Here is a 17,811-nt window from a genome sequence, read left to right on the forward strand (position 1 = left end):
ATATATATATATATATATATATATATATGCTCAGTCAAAATAGTAGTATGTAACAGCGTGTTTGGAAGGTTTGTTACTTGTTGTATTGTATCGTATTATTAATTTAATACAATATTTATTTTGATTGTTACTTAAATTTGATTGTATCGTATCGTTAAATCCATCGTTACGTAACGATAAAAAGTGCAACTTTATGGAACGATTGATTTGGTGTGATCGCATCGTTACCTTATTTTTTTCTCATCTTGCCATTGCTTATTATTAAGTAATTATATTTTATCATTTGTTAGTGTGTACATTTTCTTACAGAGGGTTCATGATTTTGTCATTACCTGTTGTAAGAATAATGAGCAATTTGCCCATTTACAAAACTATAGAGGTAAATATAGATACTACAATAAAATCCAAGGGCCACCCGCAAAAACAACAAACCCATCCAGAAAAATCATCACACTTTTTAAAACGCATGCCCACAAAAGCACGAAAAGCCAAAACAGAGTCATTCCATTCCATTTCCGTTCCTCAAAACCCTTTATTAACTTCTTCTCGCCGGGAAAAAACATTTTTCTCGCCGGAGATAATCTCCGGCATGGCGACAAACCAACCGGAGGGCTATGCCGACGATTTCCTAGAGCAAATTCTCGCGATTCCTTCCTACACTGGCTTGCCGCCGGTAGCTGACGTCGGGACTTCATCAGAAACGACGTCGTTCACTTCGGCATCTGCTGCTGCTTCTGGTCTACAGCAACCGTTGTTCCCGTTGGGACTTAGCTTGGATAACGGCCGTGATGACGTCAGCGATGCTGGTGCTTATGCAGTGAAGCATGTAAGCTTTATTTTTTATTTTTTTTTGCGTTTTGGCATTTTCCAAATTTTAGAATATTTAACTTAATTTTTTTTGGTTTATTTTTTGCAGGAAAGAGAAGGAATAAATATCGGGAATTTATATGCTGGTCTAGAACATTTGCAATCTCATGCAGTTCGTCACGCTGTGCCTCCTGTTCACCATATCCAGGTTACTTGTGTGTGTGTGTGTAAATCTTTTATTAAAGCTAAAAAGATTACGTGTCTGCGAATTGTTTTCATTGGTAGATGAAAAGATTAGGAAGCTACATATAATGCGTAGGAATACTCTTAATCGTGTAAGACTTTTTGGGAAAAATTGTACTATTCTGCCATCAATATCACACCGTGTGAAGAGTATCTGTGGCCCTCAATTTTGTCTCTAGAATTGCTCATTATTACTCTCTAATACGGATAATGTGTCGATATAATAGAGGGAAATGTAAAATTTAAGTTCATTTCATGTGTTGATTCATTTTTTTTTTGAGATTATGATAGGTTTTGAGGTTTTGGTATGTTATGTGTACTATGATTTTATAGTGACTTGGAGGGGGTCCCTATGAAGAGTTGATATTGATTCTGGTGAAAATGGAGGAATCAGTGTGTATTGAAGAATGTTAAAATTGGAAAAAAAATTAAGTCGCATGGTTACTAGATATTGTCTTTTAAAAAGCGCTTGTTATAAATATGGCTTGTTATTTTTCCAGCATCTTCGATCCATAGTTTTGTTTCTTTGTTGACTTTGTGCATATTGCAATCTCCGGTAACAGTTAAGGATTTTGGTTTCTGATGTTTTATGAGAAATAACTTTGTCCTCGAGCCCTTCGTAGACTTTGCTTAAATGATTGAAGTTTCATAAGCTGAAATCTAAATGCATGTCCAAATTTGTAGCCAGTAAGTTGTCTGAAGCACTAAGTCCATAATCTTTATTTAGACAATGTTAATACTCCTTGACTATGAGTAAAGCATATTGGCATTAACAAATAACTGTTTTCTAACCGAAGCATATCATTTGATTATAAGACAGTAAAACACTGTTGAAGGATGGAATTGCATGCAGTATTCCGTTTAATTTCTCTTTACTTTGAAGTCTAATTAGTTGCATGACTCAGACATGGTAACTTTGATTTGAATTATGTTTCTTTAAGAATAACATGGTCTCTTGTCAATGAGGGGTGTGACGTTTACTGCATTTATTGAGCTAATAATTTCTCTTGGTTTCTTTCAGCCTTTCCAAGGCCAACCAACAACAAGCACAACAGTAACTGTACCGCACCCACCAGTAATTCGTCCTAGGGTTCGAGCTCGGAGGGGACAAGCCACAGATCCACATAGCATAGCTGAGAGGGTAATAAGATTGATATACCATGTTATGTAGATAAGCTTTATAAGGACAAGCGCGAATCGTGTAGTATGATACAAGGTGTTATTAGAGTCCTCTAGAAACAAGTGCTGAGTAATGATTTGTCTCCCTTGCAGTTGAGACGAGAGAGGATATCAGAAAGAATAAAGGCTTTGCAAGAACTTGTCCCCAGCTGCAATAAGGTGTGTCTCACTCTCTTAGTGGCAACAAGTTCTTATTTTAGTGGCGAGTATGTTTCTTTACTCATGGCATTGTCATACTGAGGCTCATTAAAACACAAAGTCTTATGTTTACAGATAACGGCAATTTTACTTTCTGGTGCACATCATGACCATAAAATACCAGTGCTTGAAAAAAAAAAGCAGGAAAAAGATGATTTACATCTTGTAACTTATCGAAAAAGGATCATTCAAATTTTGTAGGCAAATTTTTACTTGCAGTAGAGTGCTGTCTGATGGTTCAATTTACTGTTCTCCATTAGTTAGACTTGTGGGATTCAGTTAAGTGCTAATTTTCGCTTTGAGTGGGACTTTCGGAATTGGACTTTATCTTTGTTTTTTCAGCATCTAATATGAACAGTCCCCTCCATGAAGAGTGAAATTAGAAAGATGTGGCTGCTTTAGGTATTGAGATTTTATTTCTTTTTTCTCTTTCCAGACCGATAGGGCCGCAATGCTTGATGAGATTCTGGACTATGTGAAGTTCTTAAGGCTTCAAGTTAAGGTAACGTGCAATTTTTAACATTCATCTTAATTGCTTATTTAGTCAATCACTCTTCCTACCATGTTCCGGAGCAAATTAAGTTCTTGGCTTCTGATTTCTCTACAATGAAAGAGTTGTTTACAAAGTATCAAATTGTTGGAGCCATTATAATTTATAGAAGTTCACAATCTGTGTGCGACTACTCGTGTGGTGTTCTCCATTCCATTTAAGTATCTTGAGTTTATGTTGATCAGCTTGTTCTTCTGAGATAGCTTATTCAACTTGATCATCATGTTCTGCTAGAAACCTTCTTTCTGAGGGGTTTAGTGGTTTGAAATCATTTGATTTCTGATTTCTCTAAAGGTGATTGAGTTAACATCATCTGATTGTCTCTAGGCAATGGTTGCGGTACCTTGAGCCATTTTTTAGCTTGATTTCATAAGGAATATCGAGAGATAATACCCTTGTTTAAAAGAATTTTCTTCGAGAGATAATACAGGTTAACAATTTTGCGTGTGTACTAATTTCAGTTTGCAAATAGGCAATTATCACCTTTTTTTTTAATTTTAAATTTCTGTATCTCCTGGATAACTTGAAAGTAATTCTCATCCTGGGTTGTTCTACCACCTACTCGCTTACTATTTTGGGTTTGACATCTTTCTACTTATTATATATTTTAGACAAGCTTTTCAAATCATTTTAACTGATCAGATTTGAACTTTGAGGTAATGTTTTTTCAATTGAACTAACTTTTCAACTATTCTTTTAATAGGCTCTATTACTAGTATACTATGTTAGTCAAACTAAACTATTTGGTTCTGTTTTAAATGTTCCATAAAATGGGGAGGAAGGTAATGTTTAGATGTGTACAAGAAAATAGCAAAAGGAGGAATCTCATACAACAGTTGAAAGTCTTCATTTTTACTATATATAAATAACCTCACGAGCGATGGTTGCTGCTTCAGTGAGAAACTTATATCTTATCTGACTGTGACCCTGCATAACAGAGTGCCAAGTGATTGCTTTACTTCAACAACCTAGTAGCCTTTAGTGTCATGTTCTGGTACGTCATTTGCTGTATCATATGGAAATTTTTGGCTATAATGGAGGACGGAGGGTTTTGATGCATGCCATAGCCTCCTTATTGGTTCTATAGTTTCCCACTTTCTGTTCTGTTAGTTCAATGTATTTGGGATTTCTTGGCCATCGCTGTCTCGTACTGGTTTTTGATTGCCAGTTTTCATTATTGTATCTGTCCTGTAAATGATGTGCATTAAATTGCCTAAAGGTACTGAGCATGAGTAGGCTGGGAGGAGCCAGTGCAGTGGCACAACTTGTTGCTGACATTCCGTTGCAATCTGTGGAGGTAATGAATCCTGCTTCTACTGAGACCCTAAAAACAGGGTTAGCTCGAACTCCAGATTTGCTTCATTTGCTTCAAAATCCTTTTGTTTTCTTATATTTTAGGGGGACAGTGCCGAAAGTAGATCCAACCAGCATATCTGGGAAAAGTGGTCCAATGTCGACACAGAACAAGAGGTCGCTAAGCTCATGGAGGAAGATGTTGGAGCAGCCATGCAATACCTTCAGTCCAAATCACTCTGCATCATGCCCATATCACTTGCTGCACTTATCTATCCTACTCAGCAACCGGATGACCTGTCAATGGTCAAGCCGGAACCGGCAGCCCCGTCATAGACCTCCAATTTGTTGCACGTGCCTCTGAGAACTCCTAATAGCCTTGTGTCTTACCCTCCTTTGTATCCTTACCTACTATCACTTGTATTTTCCTCTGCAATTGGTGGCAATGCAATCAATGTCAGATGCCACAATTTTTGCTTTTAGCCCAACCATTGGCCCCTTTTATTACCTTTCCGGAGTTTTCGTCAAACAAGGCATGATGTCATACCTTGGGCAAAGGTAAACGTCTGAAAGCACCCAATCCATTATCATCATTTTGGATGAGGTGAGCAGCTTTTTCAAAGTTATCTATGATTAGCTGCTCTTCTGCCATTTTGTTTGTGGGATAGTGGGGACTCCTTTATCTTTTGCATAGTGGATTGGTGGGGCGATGTAAAAGTAATCAACTGGTTGTTGTAAAGTGTAATGTAATTTAAGTATATTATTGCAATGGATAGTTGATGTGGCTCTCCCCCAAGACGTTTCTCAAAAGTCAAATTGTATTCTGGGCTACTCTAGCAAGAATATTTATGTCCTGTGCTAATGGTGTATGCTCTACATCTCCCCAGTGTTATAGTATATTTTAAATAACTTTTCAATCATGGCAAATTAGTTTGATCCTCTAAATATTAATCACGGATAGAATGGCTTTAAGGATCAAATAACCGACTAACAAGATATTCCCAGACAATATGTAAACAGAATTTAACAGCAATTAAGAAAAATACATAGCGTGTAACTCGTACAGGCTATCAGTCACACGATTGTCTTCATCTGAGTTATTTCAGCCTCCGTTGTTGCATTCATGGTCCCTCCTTTGAAAAGGGACAAACTAAGTTATTAACATAGATTACTGCCTCTAGAAATTGAACAAAGTAATATCTAGATATCTGATCGAGTCATCCTTTGGACTTTACTTCGTAAAACGTGGTCCAAACTAAAGCAAAATTTCACCTTCATTTGACGTTAAAATAGGTGGACAAAATATCTTTCCCATGGAATCAATAGGAGACTTGACGGTAAATATCTTTGTCCAATTGCGGGTGTAATCCATGTTACTAGCAGATAAGCTGAGATGGGTCTTGGTAAATTTAGGGCTAGAGATTAAAGAAAGCCAAGATTTAGAAACACACCTGAATTGCAACAGGGATTTAACTGGAAGCTTTAATAAGATTTCTGCAGGAAGCGTAGGCAATGACAAGATTGAATCTTGGCGTGAATGAGCATATACTATCAGAAATTTGAGATAGAAACCACAATAAGAGTAATCTCGCTATAGAAAAAATATATGAAACTAATGTACGAAGGACTAGTCATAAACTCATAGGGATGGCAATGGGGCGGGGCGGGTTTGGCAAAAGTCAAAACCCACAAAAATTTCGCCCGCCCCGCATATGTTTTTTTTCTTCTACTAAAACAAACTAGTTTGATATTTTATTATTTTATAAATTGAAGAGTTTAATATTATTCAAGCAATTATGTTTTTCTCTTTATCGTAGCGTGAAACTACATGCTCATACTTGTGGAGCATATCATTTACTCCCTCTGTTCCGGTTTATGTGAACCTATTATCTTTTTGGTCCGTTCCAAAAAGAATGACCTCTCTCTAAATTTGGTAACAATTCAGCTTAAACTTACAATTTTATCCTTAATGAGAAACTTTTTTAACCACACAAATACTCTGGGGCCCTTTTTGGCTTGTTTAGGACCACAAATTCCAAAAGTCTTCATTTTTTCTTAAACCTCATGTCCAGTCAAACAGGTTCACATAAATTGGAACGGAGAGAGTATCATTTTATGTTCTTGTAGAAGCTTTACTTCTACAAGAAAAGCTTATCCTGTAAATATCATTGTATCATGGTGCGTGTTCATTTCAAAAAATATACTCAACAAGGAGAAATTGTGGTTCTCAATCTGAAATTTGGATTTTCTGTGACGGGTTTGTCAAATTCATAGTTGCCCCGCATTGAATCCGTATTAAACCCGCAATCCGCCCCGTCCCACTTTGAAAGTTAAAAATAATGTTTTAACCCGCCCCGCCCCCCATCAAATAAAACTTGCCCCGCCCTATCCCGCTCTGTCCCGCCCCATTGCCATCCCTAAAACTCATATAAATTATTGTACATTTTAATTTTCACATCATTTATATCCCTACACGATTACACTCGAAGGATCGACCATATGTATATCGGGAGCCTGGCTCATTCAAATCAAAATAGAGTGAATACATACGACTAAGGGGAATAGAATTTCGACCACAGAGTGAGAGAATCTTATAATACGAGGGCCCCTTTCAATGTACACAAATTGAAGAAAAAAGAGAAAAAATTACCAGTTGTGTTCATTTATAAGTAGTTTATTACAAAATTTGGCCAATTCGTAAAATATTAGTCAATTAACTATTTTTAACCAAAAAAAGGTTAATTTTTTGCTTTCTTTTGAGTGAGTGTTATTAGAATAGATTGAGTACACCATAAGGAGTTTGAATCTTAGTTTTGAGATGATTTGATGGACTTTGAGGTGGTTTGAATTGAAAATTAGAAGTAGAAGATGAACATGAACATGAAAAAAATAATGTGTATCACATTGTGTATCATTTGTATATCACATATGTATCAGAAGTATATCACATGTATATCCATGTATATCTGTGTGTGTGATACATGCGTAATATATGTTTGATACATGTGTCGCAGAAGAATTTTTTGAACTCAATTTTTACGAATTTTGATATGAAATCAGTCTAAATCACCTCCAATCTTTCTCAAATTTTGTATATTGACCCATCACCTTGTTTGCTACCTCGTCCATAAAATTTCCTTTCCGTCTTGCATCTAATGTTGCTAACCAAGTTTAAAGATATGGAAAGGAGATTTTTGCGTGTGATTCTCGGAGAAAAAAAATTTATTTATTTGGATTTTCAATTTTTATATGTATTTGGCTAATTTTGATAACTTAGGACTTATTTGGAACATTTCCGTAAGATTCCAAAAAGAAAAAAGAGTATCTTTCTTTAGGAATCTTAAATTGGAGAATTCCCTTCAACACTAACAGAGAACTCTCAAAATGCTTACAAATCTTTTCTTCTTTACTTTATTCGTGTTAGCTAGCCACAAAGGCTCAAAAACATAGGATCACCACTTGAATAAATAGTCACACACCCAATATTGCAGGGACTTAAAAAAGGGCAGCCCGACGAATGTAGGCAATCTATCCTTGTGCAAGTATTAGTGGTTGATTTCATAATTTGAATTCGCGACTTATATATCAGAGACAACTTTACTATTGCTACAAGGCTCACTTCCTTGTAGGGACTTCTTATTTTTTCTTTTCTTAGGAGTATTTAATAATTCTTAATTAAAGTAGGGCCTTTAGTATCTTAGCTTATGAGTTTTTATTAAGAAAATGATGTATTGCAGTTATAGCACTTCATTTAATGATTGGGCCATACTACCTAAGATTAATGAATTGTCGTGCTTCTTAGAAAATTTTCATAAAACACTATCTTTTAGTAGTAATTAGCTATCTATAGATACCATTTGCTATATTACGGATTATAGATACATTTTCTGTGGTTATAAGATATATTTGATGTATTTAAGCTATTGTATTCATGAATACAGTAGCAAAAATAGGCGTGAATCAGGGAAGTCCAGCTAATCAGTTGTTGTATTCGAGTGTATTCGACTGTATTCATGGAGTGAAACATGGGATTACAGCTGGACAGATTATTGTATTCGACTGTATTCACGGCGAAATAGGGGATTACATTGTTTTTAAAATGGAAAGTGAATCAATTAACATAATAGACTCCTAATATAACTCAACAAACTCAATTATAACACACAAAAATTATATTTTCAGTTATAAAAAAGATTCTCAACCGAAAAATACCCCCAAAACATAGCAATCTTTAGAAAAATTATATAATACATCTAAATACATAAATTATATTAATTAAAAAAATATATGAATACATTCATGACATATAGCGAGATAGTGAATACAATAAAATACATAAAATACAGCATGATACATTGAAATACAATGGAAAAAAAAGACAGTGAATACAATGAAATACATGGAATACAACGAGATACATTGAATTACAATGAAAAAAAGATAATGAATACAATGAAATACATGAAAATACATTGAAATATATTAACAGAAAATCAAGTTGCTCAGCCCCCAAACTCCGTCATATTTGTTCAAGAACAAACCCTAATTTTCGGCGAATCCGCCGTAGCAACGTTTGAAGGTACAACACGCGACACCTTTTTTCATTACCTGCTACCCAATGTTGCTCGAATTATACAAGGGAGCAGCGGATGTATCATAGCCAAACAAGTGAAAGCTCCTTTAGTATTGACCGGTTATCATTAAGAAACAGGAATGCTACCTTCCAAGAAGGATTTTCAAGCAATGAGGGTGGTCAGATTGAATTCCCTCTGATGAAATCTCAAAGACTCTGACACCGACGGACAAGACTGATTTGATGAGATCCCTTGAAATTCCATGGTTACCTACCTCAAAGCACCCGATCGTTGCAACCGAATCCAGAATTTTCGAAATTGATTCATTGCTTAACGACGCTAAAGACTCATAATTGAGTTTTGATGGATTGCGAATGGATTTTTGCCTGGGGAAAGACTCGATCAGGAAGCCTGAGGTCCGCTACTACCTAACATATTCAATTCGGTGCAAGAACTGATCGGAATGAAAAGAAAATAGTGTGGGTGAGAGAAATTTTGAGATTGAGCATCGTATTTTCAGGGAATGGGGGAAGAGAATGAGATGTATCAAAGTAGAGAGAGAAAAAAAAATAGTGTAACTAAATAGCGTATTTAGTGGCTTAAGGCTAGGAGGTAACCAAAATTAAATTTGCTATAAACCTTAAAAGGTATCTATAGAATATAATTTTTTTAAATGGTATTTATTTAAAATAAATAAGGTGTTAACCTTTGCTATAGGAGGTAAAAATTCCTATTAAAAAGGCAATCTGATGCACTAAGCTCACGCTATACGCGGGGTTCAAAGAAAGGCCGAATCACAAGGATCTATAATACGCAACCTTACCTTGCTTCTCATGGACTGTCCAAAAATATTCTATTGTCAAGTGTTTGGAAATCGGGGATACATTTCGTTGATCAAATTTTCTAACTTTACACAGATGATCAGTTTTATATTTGGTTTATCCAATGATTCAGCAAGCATGTGAAACCATTTTAGCTTGGATAATTTAGAGGGGTATTATTACTTTGAGCCCGCACCAAAAACTATTTATATTCGATAGCCGAAAAAATATATAAATTTTGTATATATACAAAAAATATATATACTATATTTTTTCGACTATTATTTGAAGAACAACTATACAGTGTCATTTTGCCTAATTTAAATTGTTTTGCTTAATTTTCTCTAAACAAATAGTGGCTTAGCTGCCTTTAATCTCTTTTAACAAAAACTTGGCTGAATTAGATAAAGTCTATATATAGTCAAAGCAACTTTTTAAAAACAACTTTACTGTATACTACATTCTTTTTATAATTATGGACTGTGGTTTGGTATCAATAATAACAACAATAATAAATTCAGTGCAATCTCACACAGTAAGGTCTGAGAGTGTAATGTATAGGCAAACCTTACCTCTACCCTATGAAGGAAGAGAGGTTGTTTGTGATAGACCCTCTGCTCAAGAACAGTGAAAAAGACACAATAAACAAACAGTAACAATGGCAAGGAAATAAGATAACATAAACAAATAGCACAGCCTGTAATAGCAAGGAACTAGGAAAACGAAGCTACAAGAGAAGGGCAAAACTACCGGCAATAATGCCACATCGTCTAACAACAAGGACTCGGAATAAGAGAATACAAGAGTACTATTAGTATTGCTATTACTACTACTACTAGTACGACTAGAAGAGACTCCCAATTACCTATCAATCCACAAACCTAATCCTCGATCTCAATCGACATCTCCTTATCGAGGGTCATGTCTTCGCTAAACTAAAGTGGTGTCATGTCCTGCCTAATTACCTTTCCCCATTACTTCCTAAGCCTGACTGTGGTCTGCTATCCAAAAACTTTATATTTCATATATATTGACGACATGATCATCTTGTGTTTTATATGATAATGTACCTGTTGTACAAATAATTGTATAGAAAATGAAGTGGTTGATGTTTATAATTTAATTTTAGTTTCACTTATTCGTTAAACAAATATATTTCAGTTTGTTGCTAAATAATGTAGGGTAGCACTAAGAGTAGGGCTTCATTAAAAAGGAATTATATCTCTATCTATATTGTGGATCGGATAAAATTTCTCCAGCACTTAAATTCATTTTCAAACATAAGATGATGACAAACAATGAGTAGTTACAACTTACAATTAAAGTGCTGAAAAAAAATTCTAATAATTAAAGTAGCACGCCATTCAAAATGCCATAAAGCATAACAAATAACATTTTGGCCTTAATTATATCTATTTGGTAGGTGTTAGGTAAAAGCCTTTAGTCTAGCTTCTGCTGGTGGTTCATTTTTAACTAGTAAAGGGGTTAGGCTAAGCTTACATCTTTTCTCTTGCCTATGTGTGTGCAGAGAGAATTACCAATAGATTATAAGTATAAAGAACTCTTTATACTATTAAGTCACCAACAATAACAATAACAACAACAATCCAGTGAAATCTCATAAGTGGGGTCTGGGAAGAGTACGCAGACCTTATCCCTACCCCGAGGGAGTAGAAAGGTTGTTTCCGAAAGACCCTCGACTCAAAAAGACGAAAAGAGACAAAAACATCATTACCATCATCACAAAATATATAAATAATAACAGTGACATAAGAACCAAAAAATAGATGAAAAACAACAACAATAACAAGTAAATAAGGCCCTATACTATGAAAAACAGAAGAATAGTGTGAACACAACATTAACCACTAGCATCTAAGACAAAACCTTATTAGGCTAGCCTCACACCCAGTACGAAGTAAAAATTGTTCAATTACCTCCTAGCCTACAACTCTAATGTTCGACCTCCACACCTTTCTATCAAGGGCCAAGTCCTCGGAAATCTGAAGTCACGTCATGTCCTGCGTGATCACCTCTCCCCAATACTTCTTAGGTCGCCCTCTACCTCTTCTCGTACTCGCCAAAGCCAACCGCTCACACCTCCTTACCGGAGCATCTAGGTTTCTCCTTCGCACGTGTCCAAACCATCTGAGTCTCGCTTCCCGCATCTTGTCATCCATAGGAGCCACACCCACCTTCTCTTGAGTAGCTTCATTCCTAATCTTATCCATCCTAGTGTGCCCGCACATGCCCTCAACATCCTTATTTCTACTACTTTCATCTTCTGGATATGTAAATTCTTAACTGGCCAAAGAATATATTTACATATAAGTCTCCTTGAAAATAAGATATGTTACATACTACAACAGGTAAAGATGACGTGACAGTACAGTGTTAAGTTCTTTACACAAGACTGTCTATTTAAATTAAACTCTTTCTAATATGCATACACTCTGGTATTTCTATATATTTCAGAAAATGAGAATTAAATCAGATTGTAATATGATCCCCTTGATCTAATCAGGAGCTTGAAACATACAAATTTCTGTAATAAAAATGGGCATTAATTAGGAGGTTTTCGGTTTTAGTTAAATTTGATTTATTTTTGTGTTCCTCTAAATCTGTTTCTGCAGCTATAGTTTTGTTTGATGTGTAGTTGTGTACATCTTCATGTTTGTTTCTAAGCTTAATCAACATTTAATTAACATGCGTCCTGAAATACATATGATACGACAAAGCCAATTTGCTCCAAAAAGCAAAGATAGGTTGTACTACTTCAACACATAATATTATGTAAAATAAGTTGTTAATGTAGTTATTAACATTTTTATACATATGACAGCCTATTTATGGTTTTTGGGATATAATCTAATATTTATTGGCTTTTTATTTTATTTTATGTAATATATAGACGTAGCAACTTCTTCTTCTTCTTCTTTTTGTTATTTTGGTGCAATAAACGAGAAGTTGGAGATCATTCATAAAAGGGATATTAGCATTTTAACCTTGCAATTATTGATAAATTATAAATTTAATTCTTGTAATGTATGAATAAGCACATAATTTTCAACAAATTAAATAGTGTTAAGAAATTAAGCTCAAAGTAACAATATAAAAAAAGAAAATAGACAAGAATGTAGAGAGAAAGAGAGCAGAGATTCTTATTTCTTCCATGTATTCAAGTGTACAATATCACTTTTCATCCTCTATTTATAGTATTACATAGATGTATACAAAAAAGTCATGAACATGATATTAAATATTTGAGATCATGGAGGAAGATCATGGGGGAGGTTATGGAGGTATGATAGTTACAACTATAACTCCATAAGTATTGGAGTAATGGGGGTTATGGAGATAATGGAGAAGAGTAGTGGGTATTACTCCTTTATGAGTTATGGACATCTACCGTTAGATAATTATTTATAACACTCCCCCTTGGATGTCCATAGATAATGTGTCTAATTAAAACCTTACTAAGAAAAAATCACGTGGGAAAAGATCTTAGTGAAGGAAAAAGAGTGCACATATCTTGTAATACGCATTGTTTGTTGCCTCGTTAAAAATCTTGCTAGAAAAATTCAGTGGGATAAAATCTCAACTAAGGAAAAAAGAGTGCAATACGTATGTGTCTCCCCCTGATGAAACATCATTTTATTTCTCGGAGACGACGAATTCCAAGCTTGTATAACAACTTCTCTAATGTTGAGATTGGCAATGCTTTAATAATTATTTCGCCAAATTATGACTTGAACGAATTTCTTGAACATCTATTTCATCTTTCTGTTGAAAATCGTCTATGCAAAAAAAACTTTTGCAAAATGTGCTTTATTCTGTCTCCTCCAATATATCTTTCTTTCAATTGAGATATGCAGGCAGCATCGTCTTCAATATTATTAGAATCTTCTCTTCAAAACAAAATCACACATCGCATTCGTGTTGAGTCACTTAATTTATAAGATGTTAGTATCTTCGTATGAAGAACGAATTCCATGTAATGCCCTGCATTTGCATAACCAACAAAACTTTGGCAATATTTGTTAGAATAAACAAATTTATATCTATTATACTCATGGCAATACTCATGATAGACTAAAATTTCAAATGAGTACGCACAAGACCAAATTTTGCACGAGCATATATACATTTATATAAGGTGTTATGTGATGCACAACCTATCAAATGAAAGATCTTGGAGTCTAGTTTCTAAGACATCAAGCCGTTTGTCATTTGGACATTCCTACTCAAAGTTATGATCAAATTACCAAAATCAGACCTTCCAGTTATTTTGGCGGACAACGAAGCGAGACTCGCTTCGCCAGACTGGGCGCGGATCTTGCCTTCCCTTGAAGGTGCTGGAAAGCGAAGTGAGGCTCACTTCTCCAAGCCGGACGCGCCCTAGCTAAGGTCTTTTTAAGCTAATTCGGGGGTTCACTTCCCCCATTTTTTGGGACGTATTTTAGGGTTTTCCTCCTCTCTTAAAACCTCCAACCCCTCCCATCTTCAAGGTAAGCAATCTCCATTATTTTGGTGTGAATTCCATCATTTATATACTAGTATTGATGAAATCTACTACATAAAATACTTAGATCTTTAAGAGATTTCTTCAAGAACTCAAAGGAGGGTTTTGCAAGATTTCTTCCAAAAAGGTAATCCTACACCCTTAGACTTAAATGTATGGATTTATTAAGGGAATATGAGTATGAATAAGTATTGGACTAGGGGTGTTTGTCGGTCCGGTACGGTATTTAGACATTTCGGTTCGGTATTCGGTTTCTTAAAATCCTATACCAATACCGTGTCAAATTAAATTCGGTATGGTTCGGTTTTTCTCTTTTCGTTTCGGTTTATTCGGTTTGGTAACTTCGGTTTATTCGGTTTGAATACTAACTAGTGCATAGAGCTATAGACTCTAATATTCTTAATTAAAGTACTCAAAAATACAAAACTGAAAATATTTGTTGACAAAAATTTTGTCCAAAACTAGCAAATATCGACCCAAATAGAGAAAATTGTACATAAAAGAATATTTGATCATTAGAAATGTCTTGTTACTTGTTTAGAGTTAATTGATGAACTTAGAGAATAAAGAAAAGTAAAATTTTAGATTTTTTATATTTATGTTATAATTGATAATATATGTTTTGTGTAATATAATATATATATATTTCGGTACGGTATCGGTATTTCTATATATATATATATATATTTCGGTACGGTATCGGTATTTAGGTATTTTATTTTAAAATACCAAATACCATACTTTAAAAACTTAAACCACATACCATACCAAATATCAAAATAACATATACCAAGTACCAAAATTTTCGGTTTTGGTACAGTAATTCAGTATTTACCAAATTATGCACAACCCTAATTGGAACTCTTGGTATGGTGATTAGAAGCCATAGGTTCCCAATTTAATACATAACTATTGTAGATATTGAAAGATGATTATTTAATGGAACTTTGTTGGTTGAGTGTGGATGGCTGGTCATATATATGATGTTGGAAGTTATAAATTGGTTAATCATGATGGTGGGATAAATTATTGATGAATGGTGGTAATTGGATGGACTAATTACATGGTGATGAGATGTAGAGATTTATGCCTACAAGGTGTTTGATAATATGCCTAAATGGTTTAAGTTATAGAATTTGTTAATAATATTGGTTCCATTGGATGTTGCCATTGTGGATTGAAGGTTCTTAGTATTGTGGATCATTGTAGTATCACTAAGGGACGAAATTGAGGTATGTGAGGCTAACTCTTTACGTTTAGGGATGCCTATGATTCCCCATATGTCCTATTCATTATGACTATTACTAGTTTCTTCGGAAAGTAATTATTCCTTAATTCCATGAATAGTAGTAGAACTTCTATTCTCTAGATGACATAGTTTCATAATCATTCAATATTCTATGAGTTTCAGATATAACAAATCAACTTATTATGAATACACACCTCAGTCTAATCCTATTTATTATTCCAGTATCATGTAACTCAGTATGATTCATTATTTCAGTATCATGTATTACAGTATGATTCTCAATTCCTGATTCATCATTTAGAAGAGGGAGTATTCATATCCTTACTTCTTTGTTCAGTTATCAGTTTATCAGTTAGCAATTCAGTTTCAGTTTCAATATTTACAATTCTTTCCTTTAGTTGTTTTATATACCAGTGCAATTCAAATGTACTAATGTCCCTTTTGCCGGGAGCCTGCATCTCTCGATGCAGGTAACGATATATAGGTTGATGATTCTACTTGCTAGGACATCTCGTATCAGCTGTTGTTGATCCCTAGTCTTTCGGGGCATTATCCTTCTCTCTTTCGGTCCTTATAGTATTTCAAATAAGGTATATCGGGACCTTGTTCCAGTAAACAATTAGCATTTTCAGTATTCTTTAGAGGTTTCGTAGGCTATAGCCCAGTCAGTTAGATATTAGCAGGCTTTTATGTGTTAGCCTTGTCAGCTACTCGTTTATACTTACAGACTTTTTAGTATTTTCCGCGTCTATGATATTTCAGTCAGACTCTTTAGTAGATCATCATGTTATATATTTACATCTAGCTTACAGTTATACCGCATGTTGATCCAGCCATATAGTTGGTTCACTCGGTCACATGCAGTCAGACATCGAGTGTCGTGTTACGCCCAGGCCATGGTTTGGGGTATGACAAAGCTTGTATCAGAGCCTAGGTTCAAGAGTCTTACGGAGTCTATGAAGCCTTGTCTAGTGTGGTCACTTTTATGTGTGTGCGCGCGCCACACATGTAAGCAGTTGACCACCAAGACATTTAGGATTGTTTCATTTCTTTCATACTCTAGATCGTGTAGTTAGAGCTATGCTTCAGGAATCCTTCTAACTCATATGAATTATGTATTTCAGAAAATGCCTACAAAAAGAAAGTACACCACAAGGCCCTTAGCTACTAGCTAAGGGGATACGGCTAATGTTGCTCGGGGTGAGGGGTCACTCCAGCCCAGGGAGGTGCAACAGGCTTAATGCCTAATGCTTCTAACATAGATGTCAGGGGAGCTATCCAGTTGCTCACCCAAATTGTTGCTACTTAGGCTCAAAGGCAGGGGACAAGTGTTGTTGTTGAGACGGGTAGTTCCAGATCCAGGGAATTCCTCAGCATGAAACCTCCAGTCTTCACAGGGTCCGAAAAGGATGAGGATCTTCAAAACTTCATTGATGATGTTAAGAAGATATTTCGAGTGATGCATGCTACAGACACTGAGGTAGAGCTTGCTACGTACCAGCTGAAGGATGTTGCCAACACTTGGTATGAAATATGGGAAGAGTCCCGAGGGGAGGATGTGGCTCCTACAACTTGGAAGGAGTTTGTAGATGCATTTCTCGAGCATTTTCTACCCATTGAGGTCTTAAAAGCTAAGGCTTTGGAGTTTGAGAGACTCAGACAGAATGATATGAGTGTGAATGAGTACTACCTCAAATTCGTCTCTCTGGCTAAGTATGCTCAGGAAATGGTACGTGATATGAGGGCCAGAGTTAGGCGGTTTGTTTTGGGGCTTTCAAATGACTTGTTTGTTAATGCTAATATAGTTGCTCAGAATAATGACATGACCATTACTAAAATGGTATCCATTGTTCAAGGGAACGAAGACAGATTGAAGGAAGAAGCGCGGCTACAGAGAGAGAGAGAGAGGGTTAGGGAATTCAACAAGAGAGCTAAGTCTACAAGAAATTTCAGCCATGGTGGATCTCAACAAGGTGGTAACCGTTAGTTCTTTAAGAAACCAAAATTAGGACCTGCTCCGTCTTCAGCTAGTGCACCAGTTCAGAGGTCCAAGTTTAATAAGAAAGACCAAAATTTCAGAGCAGCAGGCTCACAGTCATAGACTAGTGTGAGCTACAAAGGTCTTAAGTACCCTACTTGCAACGCATAAGGTAAGAAGCATTCAAGGGTGTGTCGATTGGGCACAAATGGTTGCTTTGGGTGCGGTTAGCAGGGCCACTTCTTGAGGGATTGTCCATCAACAAAGCAGAACAATGAAGGCAATGTAGCTCAGTCCACTAATTCAATAGCCCCTCATAACTCTCAGGCCCAACAAGGGCGTTGTGCAGCAAAGTCCAGTAATACGGGTGGTGGTCGGAACCGTTTGTATGCGCTGG

At 35.6% G+C, this 17,811-nt stretch overlaps 2 protein-coding genes across 2 annotated transcripts; both read left to right on the plus strand.

Moving 5' to 3' along the window:
- Nucleotides 1-451: 451 nt before the first annotated feature.
- Nucleotides 452-5,124, plus strand: LOC104214956 (transcription factor UNE12-like). Its single transcript, XM_009764691.2, has 7 exons — nucleotides 452-826; nucleotides 917-1,015; nucleotides 2,072-2,191; nucleotides 2,323-2,388; nucleotides 2,864-2,929; nucleotides 4,197-4,274; nucleotides 4,376-5,124. The coding sequence occupies exons 1-7, from the start codon at nucleotides 467-469 to the stop codon at nucleotides 4,604-4,606; spliced, it is 1,020 nt and encodes a 339-aa protein (XP_009762993.1). The 5' UTR covers nucleotides 452-466; the 3' UTR covers nucleotides 4,607-5,124.
- An 11,687-nt stretch (nucleotides 5,125-16,811) lies between these two features.
- On the plus strand, nucleotides 16,812-17,423 carry LOC138891170 (uncharacterized). Its single transcript, XM_070174193.1, has one exon. The coding sequence runs from the start codon at nucleotides 16,812-16,814 to the stop codon at nucleotides 17,421-17,423; it is 612 nt and encodes a 203-aa protein (XP_070030294.1).
- Nucleotides 17,424-17,811: the final 388 nt, after the last annotated feature.

The sequence above is a fragment of the Nicotiana sylvestris genome, chromosome 1, assembly GCF_000393655.2.
Source record: "Nicotiana sylvestris chromosome 1, ASM39365v2, whole genome shotgun sequence".
In the NCBI taxonomy this organism is placed as follows: domain Eukaryota; kingdom Viridiplantae; phylum Streptophyta; class Magnoliopsida; order Solanales; family Solanaceae; genus Nicotiana; species Nicotiana sylvestris.